The following is an 18,136-nucleotide window of genomic DNA, read 5'->3' on the forward strand; positions in this document are numbered from 1 at the left end:
ATGTTTTCTACTAATATGAGTCAATAGGAAGCACACTGCTTAGGTCAATAGTCTCAGTTGAATTTGAGACAACAGGAAGCCAATTGACTGCAAGTCAATTGAATCTCAGTTAATTTTGTTCGGCAATAATTTCCCTGTGGCCAAATTTTTTCCTGAAACGCTCAATAAAAAGCAGACAGTAGTGTTGAAAGTAGACATTCAGCAGTACTCATATATCACTGACTTCAAGCATTGAAACATTGGTTGCTCAGGGGAAAAAGAAGCGTTCCAGAAAAGTAGAGGTGTATACAGCTGGCCAAATCTTTAGCTGGCGTGCGCGACGTCCGCTTTTTCTGGAAAAAGTCTCGCCCCCTGAACACATTCTTACATACACCAATTTCTAACGGATCGTCAATCCTACATCCGCATCCAAGGTAGAGAGCACTGCCCTTACCTACCCGGCAGGCGGGGAACCCCCCAAGGCGCGGTACTTTCCCCGCTGCTCTTCAATCTGGGTATGATGCAGCTTCCGGCCCAGCTGGGTGGTGTCGCCTGCGTGCAGCACACCCTGTAAGCGGATGACATCACTCTATGGGCCACGCAGGGCAGCACAGGGGACATTGAAACCAGCCTGCAAACAGCGGCGACGATAGTAGAGCGCTGCGCCCGCCGCTGCGGTCTTCAATGTTCCCCTAAAAAATCGCAATTTGTGCACCTCCGCCCCTCGCCAGAGTACACAACTCAAATCTCTCTTTCTCTTGACAGTGGTCCCATACGAGAAAGTGACGAGATACGGGTACTCGGACTCTACATCCACAAACACAGACGGCCAGACACTACACGGCCAAACTCCGTCCGTAAGGTGAGGGACCAGGTGGGCCGCATGGTCCGCCGGGTTTCCAGCAAACGCGGGGGTTATGAAGTCAGGATGACTTGCGGCTGGCAAACGCCTTCGTGACCAGTCGAATTATCTATTCGACTTCTTATCTCCACCTACGGAAACAAGAGGAGGATGCCCTTGAGGTCATCCTTCGCAAAATTATTAAGCGTACCCTGGCCCTCCCTATCACTACTTCAAACAGCCGTCTTACGTCGTTTGGGGTGGTGAATACAGTACTTATCAGGAGCTCCTGGAGGCGCACCTTACAAACCTGTACACGCGCTTGCCGCAAACGGAGTCGGGTCGCCGCCTTCTTGCTCGGCTCCACATCCAACACACCACTTCAATGAAAGACAGGTTTCGCATCCCAGAACTGTGGAGACGCGCCCTCCACGTGCGGCCTCTTCCAGCCAACAGGTCACACGTAGATCATAATGGTCGGCGCCTAGCAGGAGTGGAAGCCCTAGCCCAACATTATGGCGACAAAACAGGTGTATACTACGTGGAGGCCTCCGGCCCTCACCACGGTGGATGGTGCACGGCCGCTGTAGTTCACAACGGCAACAGAGTTAACGGCCTCACCTTCAGAGCCCGCCATGCACACACGCAGAAGAGGTCGCGATTGCTTTCGCGGCCTCACATTCCGATTCAAAATGCATAATCACCGACTCGCGAAGGGCCCTGTCGGAACGTCAGACAAGCCTGCGCTCCCTTCCTAGGCTATCGAATTTGCCAAACTTGCATACGGGATACAGACCCCACACACCGCTACCTTATATGGGCCCCTGCTCATAAGGGCAACCCCTGAAGTGGGGGTTGCCCTGATACTATGAAAACAGTATCAATACTATGAAGATAGTCGTCGCCTTTACCCCCGCCCATATTGCCACGTATCATTGTAGTGTCCGCGCAAGGCCGCAGGAAAGGGGTGTTATCATTTGTGTTCGTGACGCGAGAAGCAGCCGGACTAATCTCGATTGATCACAGCCATGCCGAGCTGCATCTACGTGTTTCCAGATTACTCTAGATGATCTCGACCTGTTATCTCGAAGTTTCCTTGCCGGCTTTAAATTGAACGATGCCGCGAGCAGCGGGCATTCGTAGTTCGACGACTGACGAGCACGGTTGTTGCTTACGCCGCCGCCGAGTGATTCAGTTCTTTTGCGGGCGCAAGTCAGCCCAAATAAAGAGTTTTGTTTGCAAACCTTGTTGCTGTATTCCTGACCGCTGGACTGCCGTCACTACAACGTGACAATATAAAGGCCTGAAGAAGGCGGACGATCGGCTCCTTCTCCGCCTTCTCAGCAATACATTGCTGTGCCCAGCAGCACTAAAACATTTTGATCCCTCCTTTATCGGCAGCTGCCTGCACTGTAGAGCAGTGTCTTCGGACACCTATCACATCACATAGTGTGGGCCTGTCCCTCCAACTCGGCTATTCCCCCACCCCCAACCCAACCCGGGAGGACTGGGAGGCGATCCTATAGGGACCTCCACCTAGTGCTTGTAAGGACCGGTTCCTTACGGCTGATCCAAGCATACCTCCTGTCCCTTCCTAATAAATGTTTTCACCACCACCGTCCCAACCTACAAAGCAGCGTTGATTCTTTTCACAGACCTGAATGTAGTACTTTCAGGATTACGTTTTTTTATGCTAGTGTTCTGTATTGTTTTGCAGCTTCTAGATGGGCATTTGTGTTTGATATAATTATATTACAAAAAGTTGTGTTGTTTCTGTTAACTTGTTGATTGTGTTTTGTCTTTCTTTTTTTTTACACATTTCTTTCAGTTGTCAAATTTTTATGTACTCCTCTGTCTGGGCCCACTGTAAACGCCTGCAGTATTTTCTAAACAATATATAGTCTAAATAATGAACGTTGTGCGGTCAGTAAACGGCGACCTGCTGAGCACAACTCTGCAGGCGCCGTTGAAATATCATCCAAGATCCCCATCCTCCATTACAAAATTTTCTCACCTCACGATTGTTTCAGCTGCGTTTTAGAGCATAAAACAGGAAATTTGGCGTCGTCGGCATCCGCAGAAATACAGAGTCATTACAGACGACCCGACTCCCTTCTGGAAACTTCCAAATTTATCCTTTCCATACGTGGTTCCCAAAACTACGTGAAATAAAATAAATGGTAGCGCAGCTTTTATGGGCACTTTTGAACGGATGTGACACAGTCGGCTGGAACGATTGCCGATGGCTGTGGTAGCTAAAGTTGACCCCCTCCCACCCGCAGGAACTCCGGGCATTCCCGCTGTAGCCGTCACCACGTCTAAAAACAACTGGATCGATTACGTCTTCCAAAACAGAATTAGTCAAGGACGTATATGTACTACATTGTAGGTCAAATGTTTAGGGGAATCCCGCATGGTGGAGTAAAGTTGTAATAAGGGAAGAAATGGCTAATTGGCATCCCTCAAAGTGCAGCCAACACTATAACCACTTCGAGCTATTGATCAATTCGCTCTCGCCCTACCGTATGCAAGCCGTCCCGATTAGCTCAGTTGGTAGAATGACTGCTCCGGTGAAGCGGTGGTCCGGGGTTCGAACCCCGGCCCAGTGCGAATTTTTCTTTAACTACGAAGTTTCTGTGGAAGCTGTACAGCTTTCCTCTGTAGCCGTATGGCTGCGCTCGGGTGGATGCCAACGAGTAATTTGCTCCCTGATTACGTATATGCAGTACATCTTTCAGCTGTCACAAACCCGTTATGCATGCGCTAAATGGAAAAAAAAAAAAGAAAACGTCCGCAAACTTATCCTCGTTTTCCGAAATCCCTCTTTTCTCGAGGTAGCGAATCCCCGAAGAACTCCGAGCCTGAGAAATTGGGCTTTTTTCGCAAGGAGGAAATATGTCCTTCCAGGACCAACGATCTCTCGAAAGAGGTGATTGGCCGACTGCCAGACCGAGGGAATCAAGCCTAGTGCCTCCCGCATGCGAGGAGGATGCTCCAATCACGGCCGTCTTATCCAAGCGCCTGTGCTCAAACCACTATGGCAACCGTTGCGGTCCGCGCCCTGCAGCTAACACAGAAAAAAGAACAAAAAAAAAATCCGCGTTACTATCTCGCAACCGTATTGTTTGTGCTTTTTTTGTTGTTTTAGTGCAAACGCCACCTACTGCTTGAATACCGACAGCCTTAATACCGACAGCTTTAATACTGACAGCCTTATTACCGATAGGTAATACCGACAGCCTTGAAGTGCTATGATCGCGGTGTGGTCCTATGCAGAGCACGCGCTTTAAGACTGCCTGTGACCAAAATTTGTGTCAAGATGCTGCTCTTGATCTATAAGAGGTTGATAAGAATATTTCGAACTTATTCGACCTCTTTGAGCTCGTCGAATTATAAAACATCTGCAGCTTGCCTTTTAACCATTCCCTCATTCACACCTGTGGGACACCCTTAACGGGCAACTGCACCACTTTTTAAGAATTTCGCGATATTCAAGAATTCAAATCTATATAAGCTGTAGGTAAAACATGCCACGTGTTTTTGCACTAGCATTTAAAATAGTGACGTAGTCGACGATTGAATTTTGCGCTTCTTCTCAAAGCACCGAAGGAGTGCGGAGAAGTTTAATGTGACGTCACGGAAGGTATGATTTCAAATTATCGCTGCCGTGAGCCACACCCTGCTGTGCCTCGTTGGATGCGACCAAACAACGCTCGGCAGGCGTTTATGCGTTGGAAATGTGCTGATACCTTCGATGACGTTATCATGCGCCCCCAACTTGGCGTTGTGCGCTGCGGAGAAGCTTGAAGGCCGTCGCGATTTTGAATGGACGATTACGTTACCATTTTAAATGCTAGCCCGAAAGAAATTCGCATGCCTTACCTGCAAGTTTCACACATTCGACCCTTTTAGGCTTGTCGATTTCTAAAACCTGTGCAGTTGTCCTTTAATCGGAGGGTAAGAATAAGCCCATGACATTAGCAGAGTCCTTCAATAGGACTCTTCCCATTCGTTCCAGTCGTGGGACATTCGTTCCGACTGCACGCAGATCCGCAAGGTCCTGCGGATGACTAACGTTTAAATATAGGTTTAGAGCGTTTTTAATAACTTTTCGTATGCTTAACATTTAAAAACTGTTACTTTAGCATTTGCTTTTAGCATCTAAGAAATGTTAGAAAACAAAACAACGTTGTACGAATGGTTTATTCAAACAAAGAATAATTGTAATGATTCGGGGTTCCAGCAAGCAGCTATTGATTCCAGCAGCTACTGTTACGAGCACCTGCTGGATCCAACAGCTGCTGGGAATGTGCTAATACACCACTACTGCTCGAATCAGCAGATTTACAGCAAGAAATTTTCATCGGGGATTACTACTGTATTATCACTGCTGCTACTGCTACTACCTTATCACTATGACCTCTTGTGCGGGCAAGTATAGATAAATTTGTATTATATGCCCATCTTGTTTCTGAAATAAATTTATTTATTCGTTCATCACTTCGTGAAGTTGAGCAGGGATGATTTCTAAATAATATGCGGCACGTTGCTGATCTGTGTCTTCTGTACAGAACTTAAACGCATGACCACGATCGTCATCTCTTCACTGCTATTAGCATCATAGTTTGTTTTATTCCTTCGCTGTGGCATGAGTAGCACACGGGCGGATTTATGGGCTGCTCCTGGAGGGGGAGGTCGAGGGAAATTCCCCCCCCCCCCCCCTTACCGCCAGTAAATCCGCCCCTGTAGCTGTAGCAGTTATAATTGCAACATTCGACATCCACTATGTGAGCCAGCTGAAGCAGAGAAGCAAACCAAAATGAGACGCTTGTCAGCAGCCAAGGTAGCACTGTACTACAGACAACGCAGTGCCTGCCAGGCGGGCTGCGAAAACCAACCGCGGCCAAATCTATACACGAAGGAAAATGAACTGAGCACGTAGAAGGACGAGTGTCGGCAACTTGAAAATAAAACTTGCGAGCCCCGCATACCTAAGAGAAGGGTTAGAAAGAGGGGGGGGGGGGGGGGGGGGGGGCGTACGCGTAACTTCGAAATCATGATGACTTTGGGAACAGCGCATGCGCAGCTATGCAGGGAGAAAGAAGAGTCTCCACGGGCATCGCAGCGGCAGCGACCGGCGGCGGCTAAACGTTCGCTGCCGACGCGTCGCTAAAATTATACCCGGCCCACCCCAGATCCAAGACAGGGTCTCGACGTAACAGCGCCCGGAGAAGGAAAAGAGAGAGGAAAAAATAAGGGGAGGGGGGGGGGGGGGGGGGAGAAGAAATGTACTCGTCTCGGAGAACCCCAGCTTCGGGCGTTCAAGTTACCGCCAGTTGTTTGCGACCACCGCGCACGCTTCGGCAGTAGCGTGCAGTGCAGCCGAAAGGCTGATCCGCGACTGAACCAATCAGGAGAAAGAATGCGTTCAGATATTCCGTATCCCTCCGCCGGCTCGTATAGGTTACTCCTGTGTTTCGCACTTTTTTTTTGTTAAACCCACCAAGCTTGTTGCAGCAGTCATCTCTCAAATGGATGCACTGTACTCTAGCTATGATTGAGGTCAGAGATACTGGACTCTCGGAATATTTGGGAATTATTTCTTTGCGCGTAGAAAAACAAATGCGCGCCTCAGGTGGTAATGAACGGAACTACAGTGAGGAGGCGCGCCACCGCTGGGGGCCCGGGGTTCGCCGTCGGACACCGGCGTTGACGTCACGGGAGGCGCCGGTCACGTGACGGACCCTCCGGCCCGCGCGTGGCGGCGGCGACGGCGGCGGGTTCTGCTGCTAGCGCCCCCCCTTCTCAGCGTGACCCTCCAAAAATGGAGCCCCGGGCCGAGCCGCGCGGTGCGATCGCCTTGCGCCCACCCGCCTGCCATCCAGTCGGGAGTACGCCTAAGCAGCAGCGCGGTTCTTTCGGGGAACAAACCTCGACCGGTGCGTCCGAGCAGCGTTACAAGGATTTGCCGTCGTAGCCCGTCTTGAATCGACATGGTAAAGTATTCGCCTCCTACTCGGCTTTTCCCGCCTTCTGTTCAGCCGTTTACCGCTAACATAGAAAACTATTTCTTCTTTCGCAAAACTTGGGCGCGTTTGATGATGAGTCTGCAGCGTATCTCGGGCGTGACGTCCGTCAGAGTGTCGAACCAGCAAGCATTTAGAAAAGCAAAGTCCAGAAAAATGACAAGAAATAAATGCGGGAAGTTATCATTCGATAGCATGGTTTAAACTCGGCATCATTTAGAAAAAAAGATAGATTCGATTTTGCATGCGAAATAATCTGGCCGCGTCCGAGATAAATGGAAGCTGCCCAGTCACAGGTCACTTGCGCTCTACGAAAGCAAACTGGTTGTGTGTGGGTAGTTGCGAACGGACACATGGAGTGCGATGTTTCTAGTTCTAGTTCCGCACTGAATAGCATGCGTTGTGCACTTGAAAATATGGTTATGAACAATGTAAAATTCAAGGGCTGATTTCGTCTGCGTAGTGCTTGTGCAGACTGAACCGAGACTTATTCATTTCGGGCTTCCCCGACTTTCTGGATTCCACAAATTAATGCCAGTGTGTTTTGAGAGTGACGATTTCACCGGCGTCTGGGAACATCACAGAAACGTTGATTTACAGAAATGGACGGGCGGATCGACAGTTTCCAATATCGATTTGATCGTATTAACGTTATTTCACTAAAAAAATAATAAAATGAAAGCCCGCTGCTCAAACTTTTGGACTTCGCTGTAACTTTCGGCTAGCTCTCGTTTGAGGAAAGCTAAACAGTTTGAGGAGGCAAACGCAGTTATGTGTGGTAGTAATCTTTGGTGAAAATGACCAAAAACGGCATTACAATAACGAATAATGACACGTCTTCCAGCAGCCTGGTTTTCCTTTTGTCCAAATCACTGCTCTGCATTTAATATTTACGTTCAATCTGCAGCACTGGCGTTACAAAACTTATTTCACTTTTGCCCTTGACTCGTAGTTGACTTTTTATGCGCATACTTGGGACAACACCAGAAAACAAGAAAGCTTGGTTCTAATGTGAATCTGTAGAAAGGAACCGATAACTATTAAGTCTTACTTTTGTCGTCACAAGTGTGGCAGCAACCAAGAGGTAGCTATTCGCTGCCGCTGTGCATTTAGCCCACGACTTGTCTGCTTTGTGTTTCATGCACTCTGAGAGCTTTTTTTTTTTTTTTGCGGTTTCAGGATGACCTGACGAAAGAGCAAGTGCAGAGTAAGTTTGATATATTTTACGGCTTGTTAACGGTTTTCATCTCCCTTATAAAATTTCGACAGACCTGCCTGTCCTAGCAAGGTACGAAAAGGAATGGCCAGTATTGTAATAGAGCATATCAAATTAAACTACGCCTGGCGTCTGGTGATGACCCCCCCGGGCCGTACATAAGTGCGTCACGAAATATCCACAAATCTTACAGAAAAGAGGAAAAGGAATGGAGAATGGAGCAAACATTTAACAAAAGGATAGAAAGAAACTCCATTTTGGGAAATGTCTCTCACAGCCTCTGTACGAGAGCTTAACTAATAAGGCTTAAAGGAATCGACGAGGAAGGAGACGGGGAATGTGCAAATAACAATGTTGCACAGAAATCAGATTTCGCATGTCGAATTATAAAATTGCGTTCAAGTCCTTTTGGGGGACTTGAATATTCTGGGATTTTGGGGCATTCGAAGGTTTGAATGCTTTACTCGAATATTTGCGTTATTTTAAACCTTGACAGCGACTGCATGGCTACCGTGTTGTAGCTAACCTTAGCTAGACTTGTCGGAGAACAACTACGCCGAAAAACGCACCGGTAAAGGCATCTCCGTCTCAGGGATTCCCGGTCACGCAGTTGTATAGCATGCAAGACCAGCCCTGGTTTATAGGCGACCTAAAATACCCTCAGCCTCGAATGTGGCCTCTTGCCAAGTCAGCAAGCGGTTCACGTCCAATGCGACCCAATTTTCTTCTTCACTGTGTTTTTTCTTGGGAGCATTGTTCTTCAATATTGCTGTCCGCAAGAATTCGATACGACCTTGCTTCGACCCTTGACCAGGCAGCAGCAAATATGCATTATATGCACACTTGCGAAAATTCTCTGAGCTTATTGCGTGTTGCAGAATGTCTCCAGACTGTACGCGCAATTTATCGAGCAAGCTTCTTTTGCTCTATTTTTTATTTGGTGTCGTAACGTCGTCATTCTAGTTGGCAGTGGGTCCAAAGGTGCAGCGTCCAATTTGATATTGCGCAGGTGAACAGAGGAGGCAAGTAGAGCTGAAGAAAATTACCCCTTCTTGTATATTGAGTGCGCAAGCGTAAGACATTTACGCACAACCTGACGAAAGCTGCCAAGGAGTGTAATTTCAGTATATTTGTGGTACAATCCCGCACGCAATAAATTTCTAGTTTTAGCGTAACATTGCGAGCAAAAAATTAATGCATGTTAAGCGCAGTTTTAATACCCTATATTTTTTTTCCACCCGTACTTACGGTGGGAATTCGAATTGCTGCTGCTGACTCAGCCTCGATTTCAAAAACACAGACAAAACTGTGCACTGGCACCATAACACCTGTGTCCAAATGCTCGGTAGTCACAAATTATAAACATCTATTGCCTCCTCACACAAAAAACTATTCTTATGTGGTCGTTTTTATTAAAATTTGGTGTCAGCAAACACAGGACTGAACGCGTTTCTAACTTAACTCTTTGCAAGAGTGCTTCACTGTTAGGTAGTAATGCTTGAGGTAAAGCACGCTCTTCAGGAGGAAAAGTGAGCAGGTTTTGCTGTTTCACACAAGCGTAGAAATTGTACTGAAGTTTCGAAATCCCAGGTTGCGAATATAAGGATGACTAAACAAAAATAGGTACAACTGGGAGGCGCTGAAAATACTGGGACTGAAATTGGTTGAGCGAATAGCTAGGAACCCCCCCCCCCCCCCCCCCTGAAAGTAAAAGAAATTGTACCTGTCGAAACGGTTTTGGCCTTCGTGGAGGACCTCATAAGCGCATTAAAATTTTGAATAGATTTGGGGGATGTAATACAAAGTAATTTTAAAGTGACGGTGCATATCCACGAATGAGTAAAATGTTATTTCTCCTGTTCTCCTGTAAATATAATTTTTTATTCAGTAGAACGTCATAAGCTCCCCCCCCCTTACTGCGTCAGCGATCAGTATACGTGACATAATAATAATAATAATAATAATAATAATAATAATAATAATAATAATAATAATAATAATAATAATAATAATAATAATAATAATAATAATAATAATAATAATAATAATAATAATAATATTGGTGCTGATTCTGGTGATGGTGGATAATAACAGTTTTGCGCAATGATGTAACATTCTCATTCGAACCCTTTTTCTTACGTTTTTGCCTAAATTCTTATTTTGATCCCAACACCCTAGTGTTCATTACCTCTTTCTCAGTAATGTCATTTCTCTTTTCTACTATTCGCTCTCTCTCTCTCTCTCTCTCTCTCTATGTCCCGTTCTTCGCTCGCTTTATTTCAACCGTTGCGCCTTTAGCGGCAGGGACTGTTTGCATCTGAGGATTGCCAGCACAAAGACCAGCACAGAACGCAGTCAACGCAGCAAGACGCTCTCCCGCCCGTAGACTAATCCTTTTTTAATTTGTAATCATCATAAACAACAACAACGTCGTGCCACCTACGCCATCACCACACTAATTTCGTGTCGCACTTCTTCGCTCCTACAATTAGTGTTTCACTGCACTGTAAGTGTTCACAAAACGAAGCACGCTTCTCAGGGCGCGCATGCGATGTCTGTGGTTGTGCCTAAGTCATCGCTGTTACTTGTAAATAGCGTTCCGTCTATTTCTCGAGAGCTGTGTGTGTGTGTGTGTGTGGGGGGGGGGGGGGGGGGGGGGGGTCGTATGTAGTGGGCGTGACGACACCACATATATGGTTCTCCAATGACATGGCACAACCGACTGATCGTCCATATTTATCTGGCTCGGGGTTATGTGGGGTACACTTTCTGCGAGGAGCTTCGTTTCACAATGTATCAGCGCAAACATCTCGAGTAGGCAGGAGCGCTGCATAGCGATTAAGTGCGTAGTAGAGCGAACTAATTAAGCTACGATCTTAGGCTTAAGAGGGATCAGCTATCAGTTAAAGTTTGCAAAGGCCACTCACTGGTTTCGCCTCTAGCAGTACGAGAAGCGCATTGCATTGTGTTCTCACCACAGATAGAAAGAGAACACACCTGGGGTTCTTTAACGTGCGATGTCAGTGCACGTCTCATAGCCTTAGTCGCTTTGGGACGTTAAACCCCATAAACCAAACCAGAAAGAGAACAAATAAGCAAAAAAAAAAAAAGAAACCGCTTCCGAAGTCCGAATCGATGGAGCACAGTCACGAGACAACGCGTGCGAGCCAAAGTCGTGAGCTCACCCCATAAAAAACGTTTTCGCTTCCTTTGAAGGCGCACCTCGGTGAAAACGCTCTCCCAGGCCGCCCGTTGAGAACGGAGAAGGGTCGCGCCCCACTCTTCCGTCCCAGAGCATATACGCTGCGCAACAGTCGTCCGTCCCTCGGCTGCCTCCCAGAATAGCCGCCCCGAGCCGCCGCAGGCATGCCGCGGTCCGCGCACGTCTGTGCACCATCCGGTTTTCTAGCCCTCCTGTCGACAGCCAAGCGCCCATGTGCGGCAGGCCTAGCGCAGTGAGAAAGGCAGCATTCCCTCAGAGCAGCCCTGTTGCAAGCCAGTTGTTTATTGCACGAACTTACTGTTACATGACGTTTAACTGTGGTTTTGTCGATACACTTCCACGGCAGTGACTGTACTAGTTTGTCTTGTTCTACCGGCCAAAACGTAAAGGTAGCAGGGACATGAAAGGACGCATTCAACCAGTGATCCCCTTGTTAGTATGAGCGACAAGCATACCTTCTCCTTGTTTTTTTTTTTTTCTAAGCAGTTTTCATTTGTACGAGTAATACCTATGAGGCATTTTCAACATGCACGAAGGACACGCCGTACTGAGCTGTACAACTCTGCATTTCAATGGCGAATCCTTTAAACAAAAGACGCCACCGTTCCATGTTAGACAACCTCTTAGTATATATTCGGTACAGTGTGCCGTCCATTGCAGTGATGGGCGCCTTATTTCGGTGGCAATATGGCGCGTACCTCGTTCGTTATCAGCGGGCATATGAATTTGTGGCTACTATTGGGGAACATCATCCAGGGCTAAGCTATGATCGCGTGGAGCATAAAATGTCACACAGTCAGAGCAAATAACAGTGTTATAGCTAGGTGGCACTATAGTGAATAATTTCAAATAAATTTAACACTTTAGGCTTCGTAAAGATTACCTAACTCAAGTGGTTAGTAGTGCCTGTAAAGCGGGTTCGCACCATAAGAAAAGCGTTGCACCCAGCATTATATATTGGTGCTTTAACACTTCAGTATCTTTTAGCAGAGAAACGAGGCGTTGTTCACGTTTGCTTGCAAAACAGCGGCGATTTTCGGCATAATTTGATAGGATTGTGTAATGGTTTGCATAGTGATATACGCTCAAGCTTACTTGTAAGCTGACACCAGCTCTTTTGACGGCACTGTGATGCTGTCCTCGTTGAAAATCGCGTAACCGTAATCGTCCGGTTTGATCATGACGGACGGGCCGCCGCGGTGGCTCAGTGGTTGGCGCTCGGCTACTGACCTGAAAGACGCGGATTCGATCCTAGCCGCGGTGGCCTAATTTCTGTGGAGGCGAAATTCTAGAGGACCGTGTACCATGCGATGTCAGTGCTCGTTAAAGAACCCCAGGGGGTTGAAATTGCCGGTGCCCTTCACTACGGCGCCCCTCATAGTCTGAGTCGCTTTGTGACGTTAAACCCCCCTTAAACCATGACGGACGGGCTAAGGAAAATGCATCAGCTCCCACGACTGATAAGGCACTCTGTGTAACTTATTCGCTCTTAGTGGGTCCTCGTTGGAGATATGTTGGGCAAGAGCCAAGACAGAAAATCTTTGAGCGCTGCAGACGTGCTGCATAGTTTCATCTGTCTTCTTTTTTTTTTTTCTGGCTCCCTTCCAAAATAATTTGGAACAGAAAGCAGACACAAACTTAGAGGCTTGTTCTGGGGCCAAAAATAAATAAATAAATAAATGAACAGCACAAGGCTCGAGCACTGGGACATTTGTGTAGCTCATGAAATATTTCTTGGGTAAACTTTACTACGGGTAGCTTAAATGAAAAGTTGTCGCTATATTCTTCAATACTGTCGCAAAAGAAAGAGAGGGAAGGAAAGAAAGAAGGAAAGAAAGGAAGAAAGAAAGAGAGAAAGGAAGAAAGAAAGAAAGGAAGAAGGAAAGAAAGAAAGAAAGAAAGAAAGAAAGAAAGAAAGAAAGAAAGGAAAGAAGGAAGGAAGGAAGGAAGGAAGGAAGGAAGGAAGGAAGGAAGGAAGGAAGGAAGGAAGGAAGGAAGGAAGGAAGGAAGGAAGGAAGGAAGGACGGAAGGAAGGCGGGTTATAACCGCTGGTTGATAATGTTCGGCAAAATGAAAGAGTATGTACCCAACGCACGGGCGTCACGGGTGTGGACAAACGTGGAGTGACTAGTAAATTTTGTCGGCTCCCTATTTAGTATGTACCTTCAGGTCGAAAAGCCATTTTCCCTTATACGACGTACGGTTTCGAAGTATTCGAAATGGCACGCTAGGTATTTACTCAGTGCCAACGAGCGCAAAATGGCATGGGCCACCTCACTGCCTGTCCAACTAAAGACGTCGCGCTGTCTGGCTACAGCAACTTTCTTTTTCTCTCAACCTTTGCGTTTAATTAATACAAGGCGCGGGAACTTTAAACCACGGTGGCTAACGTGGAGTTGGTAACATAGTGGTAATGTGGCATGGTCACTGTTGCGACGGGTTTTAATACTGTGACAACTACACGTATGTAACATTCTAACCTGCTCTTCACATGTTGGGACCAGAACGGTGGCCTAGTGGTTTGAGCATTCACCTAGTTTGCGGGAGGTGCGGGGTTCGATTCCCAGCGCCGCCGCGTACCAACTGGTTATGCAATGAGTACAAGCTTTCTCTGGCGTGGTGCTCGACATCTTTAGGGTGAAATACTTGGTAAATGGCTCTTTGACCGCACCATGGGTAGACGAAAACACCTTGTGCCTTGCCGCTCTTCTGTAACAGATGCCCTAGCGCCACAGAAGGGACATAATCATCACGTTGTCGCTCTCTCTCTTTCCCCGTGTGCAGTGTTGCGCAAGGCGTTCGACATGTTCGATCGCGACAAGAAGGGCTACGTGCACACCAACATGGTGTCGGCGATCCTGCGTACGCTGGGACAGACGTTCGAGGACAAGGACTTGAAAGACCTCATCGCCGAGATTGACCAGGACGGTGAGCGCTATCTCCATTGAAACAAAGCCGGTTGAAATCGGTTGTACTGGGTCAGTGCGTCCTGAAATGCGGCAGCATCTCTGTCCCGTCCCATCAGAACTAACGACTAAGATCCTTGTTGGCGACAGGATGCTCTGTCGAGCTGCCCATGACTGCTGTTGTCACATCAAATTATAGCTGTGTCATGTCCAACATTCTTGGAGAAAAATTTTGAATATTGAAAAATTGTAAGGTACTGTTAGGGAAACATTGAACGTAAGGATCTATTCTTCCAACGTGTAGCAAAAATCTTTCTTTTAAAGTGTTTCCATCGATTTCATCGAGCAGTTAAGACTGCCTTAGAAAACCAATGGGGAACGCACGCATATGCAGGCTCCGGCGAGCTGGAGTTTGAGGAGTTCGTGGCGCTGGCCGCTCGGTTCCTGGTGGAGGAGGACTCTGAGGCCATGCAGGAGGAGCTCCGCGAGGCCTTCCGCCTCTACGACAAAGAGGGCAACGGCTACATCAACGTGTCCGACCTGCGCGAGATCTTGCGTGCCCTGGACGACGCGCTCACCGAGGACGAGCTGGACGAGATGATCGCCGAGATCGACACTGACGGCAGCGGCACGGTCGACTTCGACGGTATACTACACCCCTCATCGGCTCTTTGCTTCCTCCAGAAATGGAGGCATATTAGAGGTCGCCATGACAGGCCTATTGGTTCGGTTGGAACAAAGTTGAACATAGCCGGAAACAAATTTCTTCTATTCAAAAAAAGAACAACTGGCAATGGCGCAAGAAACGGGGACACAGAAGGCACACAAAAGACAGGACTGACGCCAACTGTGCCTTCTGTGTCCCCGTTTCTTGCGCCATTGCCAGTTTTTCTTTTAACATGAACCAACTCGCCCAAACTAGAGTTTTACTTCTTCTATTCGAATGCGTGCACGTACAGAGAGGGAGAGGTTAAGCTACGTCCTATTTGCCCAATAGATCCTATTTGGCTCAGTTCAGTGGTTGAACTTTCTTGTTCCAGCATCACAGGACGCAGGAAGTCTACAGGGTAGTGCTGGTTTTTCCATGTAAAATTTTCGCTCTTTGAACCCCCCGGCTCTATTTTTTAAATTTTAATCCGTTGATCAGTACACACACCTAGCCAGTCCGAAACCGACTCTAACAAGGCTCGCCCAGACCGCTCTCGTTCCTCTAACGCGATAACAGATCCTGCCAGGTGGACACGTGGTTAAAATAAACCTCTCGTAATTAAGCCCTTCACACCAGGCGCGCACTAGAATTGGAGCGATCTCGTCGTCGATCAGCGCCACACATGCCCTGTACGTACATGTACAGTATCTCTCTCCGAGTACAGCGTAGCACGACCGGGGTGACACCCAATATGTTCCGAGTGGCAAGAGAGCCTCGGCGACGCATGCAGCCGTAGCAGCAGCAGCTGCTGCTAACCACGTGGACAGACAAGACGAGGAGGCAGAAAAAAATACAAACAGAACAAAAGGCGGGCGCTGGCGCGAACAAGAGCCGAGAGACGAGACAGCGACACAAACGCGCGCGCGACGAGCGATTCCAGCGTAACCGGAATCCACTGCCGCTCCGTCGCCGACGCCGCGCCTTCGCCAACCGTGCACAGAATGTGTGTGTGCGTGCGGTGCGAGAGCCGGCGGACGCCTTCCGAGCAGCGCAAGCCGGTCGACCCCGACCTCGTTTTGCCGGCGTCACTCGCCCGACGTCGTATTGTTTGTCTTGCCTGCCTGTACTTCCCTCGCCCAACCTAGCCGGTACCGCCGGATATGAGCGGTCGGGTTCTGTCGCACCTTGCTCGGATTGTTCTTGTTCTTGGTGTCCCTCTAGCAATGGCTCGAAAGGAGCTAGCCGCCGACCGGACGTTCGAGTTCGCCGTAGGGTAGCGGTGGTACTACGTCGCTGAGTGCAAGGATATTGGCCAAAGGGAAAAAAAAAAAAGTACTGAGATTAAAATTCGATGAAACGGTGCAAAGTCATCTTGTTGTTCATCCTTCGTGCAGAATGTTATCAAGATCGTTTCGCAGACGTAGTGCCTGCAATTACGAAGTAAGCAAGAACATTTACGCAGTTGCGTGCGGGTACAGGCAAATAACTTGAAGGGAAAACTGAGCAAAAAAAAACAACTCGTTATAACGAAATTGTTTTATTTCGAATGCATTGTTACGACGTGCGGGTGTACATAATGTCACTGCGCCTATTAAGTATTGACTCTTTGCTACCGTTCATAACTGTGTGATGAAAACATTGATGTTTCCCTGAAATGCCTAGCTCCTGCAAAAAGAAAAAAAAATGAAATAAGAACTTTGCGATAGCGGCATTTTAGTATGCAGTTTTATCAGGACCAGCAGACAGTATAGCATGCTCTTTCCGATATTCAACGCACTTGACAGGTATGGAATGTATGAAAGGAAGGACTGCTTACACTTGAACTAAGTGAGATATCTGCGTATGGGTGTGCAAGTCCGCATTTTTTCTCTCTACTTTTTTTTTTTTTTCTGCAGAGTTCATGGAGATGATGACCGGTGACTAGACCAACAGCGTACTGCTGCTCCTTGAAGCGCGCAGGGATGCGTTCTGGCGTCGGCGATGAAAAGACATCCTCACCACCGACTTTGCCCCAAGGCACGCAAGAAAAAAAATAAAGAGAAACCACAGCAAAACGCCAACGAGTGAAAGAGACATATCTACTAATTAAAAAAAAACATGTGAAAAAAAAAACAAAAAAACTCCACGAATGAAATCGTGAGAGCACTGCTCTGCAGGCTTCACCACAATATCGCTGTTTTCACGGCTGTTCTTTCTGTTACATTAGCACTGGCTCCGCCAGATTTATCATTTCTTTCTTTCTGTCTTTTTTTTTATCCTGTCCATGTGACTGAAGTTTCCTTGACTTATTTTTCTCCTGCCCCTTACGTCAAGCGACAAGCGGGAACGAAAAATGTATTGCGAGGCAGCTGTCGCGCGTATAGGGAACGTTGTAAGGAATATGTCAGCTGTTCAGGTTAACAAATATACACATAAGCATCTCATAAAGCGAGCATAAAGTTAAATAGCAAAAGTTTTTGAACCAGTTATTGGTCTAAATGTACATTCGGTATAGTTGCACAAAGAATTTGTCAAATAAAACTCGCTTGTTTCTGTTACTTCTTTTAGTTTGTCTGCTTCTCTTCTCCCGACTTTAGTTCAGTGCAGGAGGAGGAGGAGAAGGTTATAGAGATAGGAAATGCGCGGTAATGACCCAGCCGAACCACATAGCGAATGAAGGAATAAAGGGGTGAAAATGAGATATAGAGCTTTTTTTTTTACTTGCGGGAGGTCTTGAGATCAATGCAGAATTCGTCGGTTAACTGTGAGTCATTTAATTGCGATCAACTGTGAGTCTGACGCACTGGGCCTTTTAGTGACATGTAAAAAAATATAGTTCAATCATCCTGAACGAAGTTTCACAACAAAATAAGAAAGAAAAAAGAAGAAAGATGAGAAAGTACCACATACGTCTCGTTACCTCTAATCTTACCTACACTAATGAGTTCACCAAGGTATCGAGTTTCAACTAGTTCATTACACGAAGGAAGTCGGTTTCCACGAAAAGCTGCATAATGTGAAACGCCGTGTCTATTTTCAACCATATTGCGGCGCTAGATGCCGAAAAGCATGCATGCGTAGACTGGGCCCCGTGAGCGTCAGACTGGAAACAGTATTCCTGGCAAGACATTTTGGAAATATCCCTGTTGGATCAGATCCTGAGGTTGCGGGTTCGGTTTGCGCACGTAAATTTGTTCCGAGGGGGAGAGCTGCCCCTCTTGTTTTCCAGCGTGGCAAGGCTAACTTGATGATTTCAATTCAGCTGTTATCTGTCGGCGGCTAATCTGAGACAATCACGCAGAACCCATTACTTTCGG

General features: G+C 47.3%; 1 protein-coding gene across 1 annotated transcript; it reads left to right on the forward strand.

Moving 5' to 3' along the window:
* Positions 1 to 6,660: 6,660 nt before the first annotated feature.
* On the forward strand, positions 6,661 to 17,377 carry LOC149364559 (troponin C). Its single transcript, XM_089574512.1, has 5 exons — positions 6,661 to 6,816; positions 8,026 to 8,053; positions 14,070 to 14,213; positions 14,586 to 14,837; positions 16,736 to 17,377. The coding sequence occupies exons 1-5, from the start codon at positions 6,814 to 6,816 to the stop codon at positions 16,762 to 16,764; spliced, it is 456 nt and encodes a 151-aa protein (XP_089430638.1). The 5' UTR covers positions 6,661 to 6,813; the 3' UTR covers positions 16,765 to 17,377.
* The last annotated feature ends 759 nt before the right edge of the window (positions 17,378 to 18,136 follow it).

Source organism: Amblyomma mixtum, chromosome 2 (assembly GCF_055824585.1).
Source record: "Amblyomma mixtum isolate Tamu chromosome 2, ASM5582458v1, whole genome shotgun sequence".
NCBI lineage: Eukaryota > Metazoa > Arthropoda > Arachnida > Ixodida > Ixodidae > Amblyomma > Amblyomma mixtum.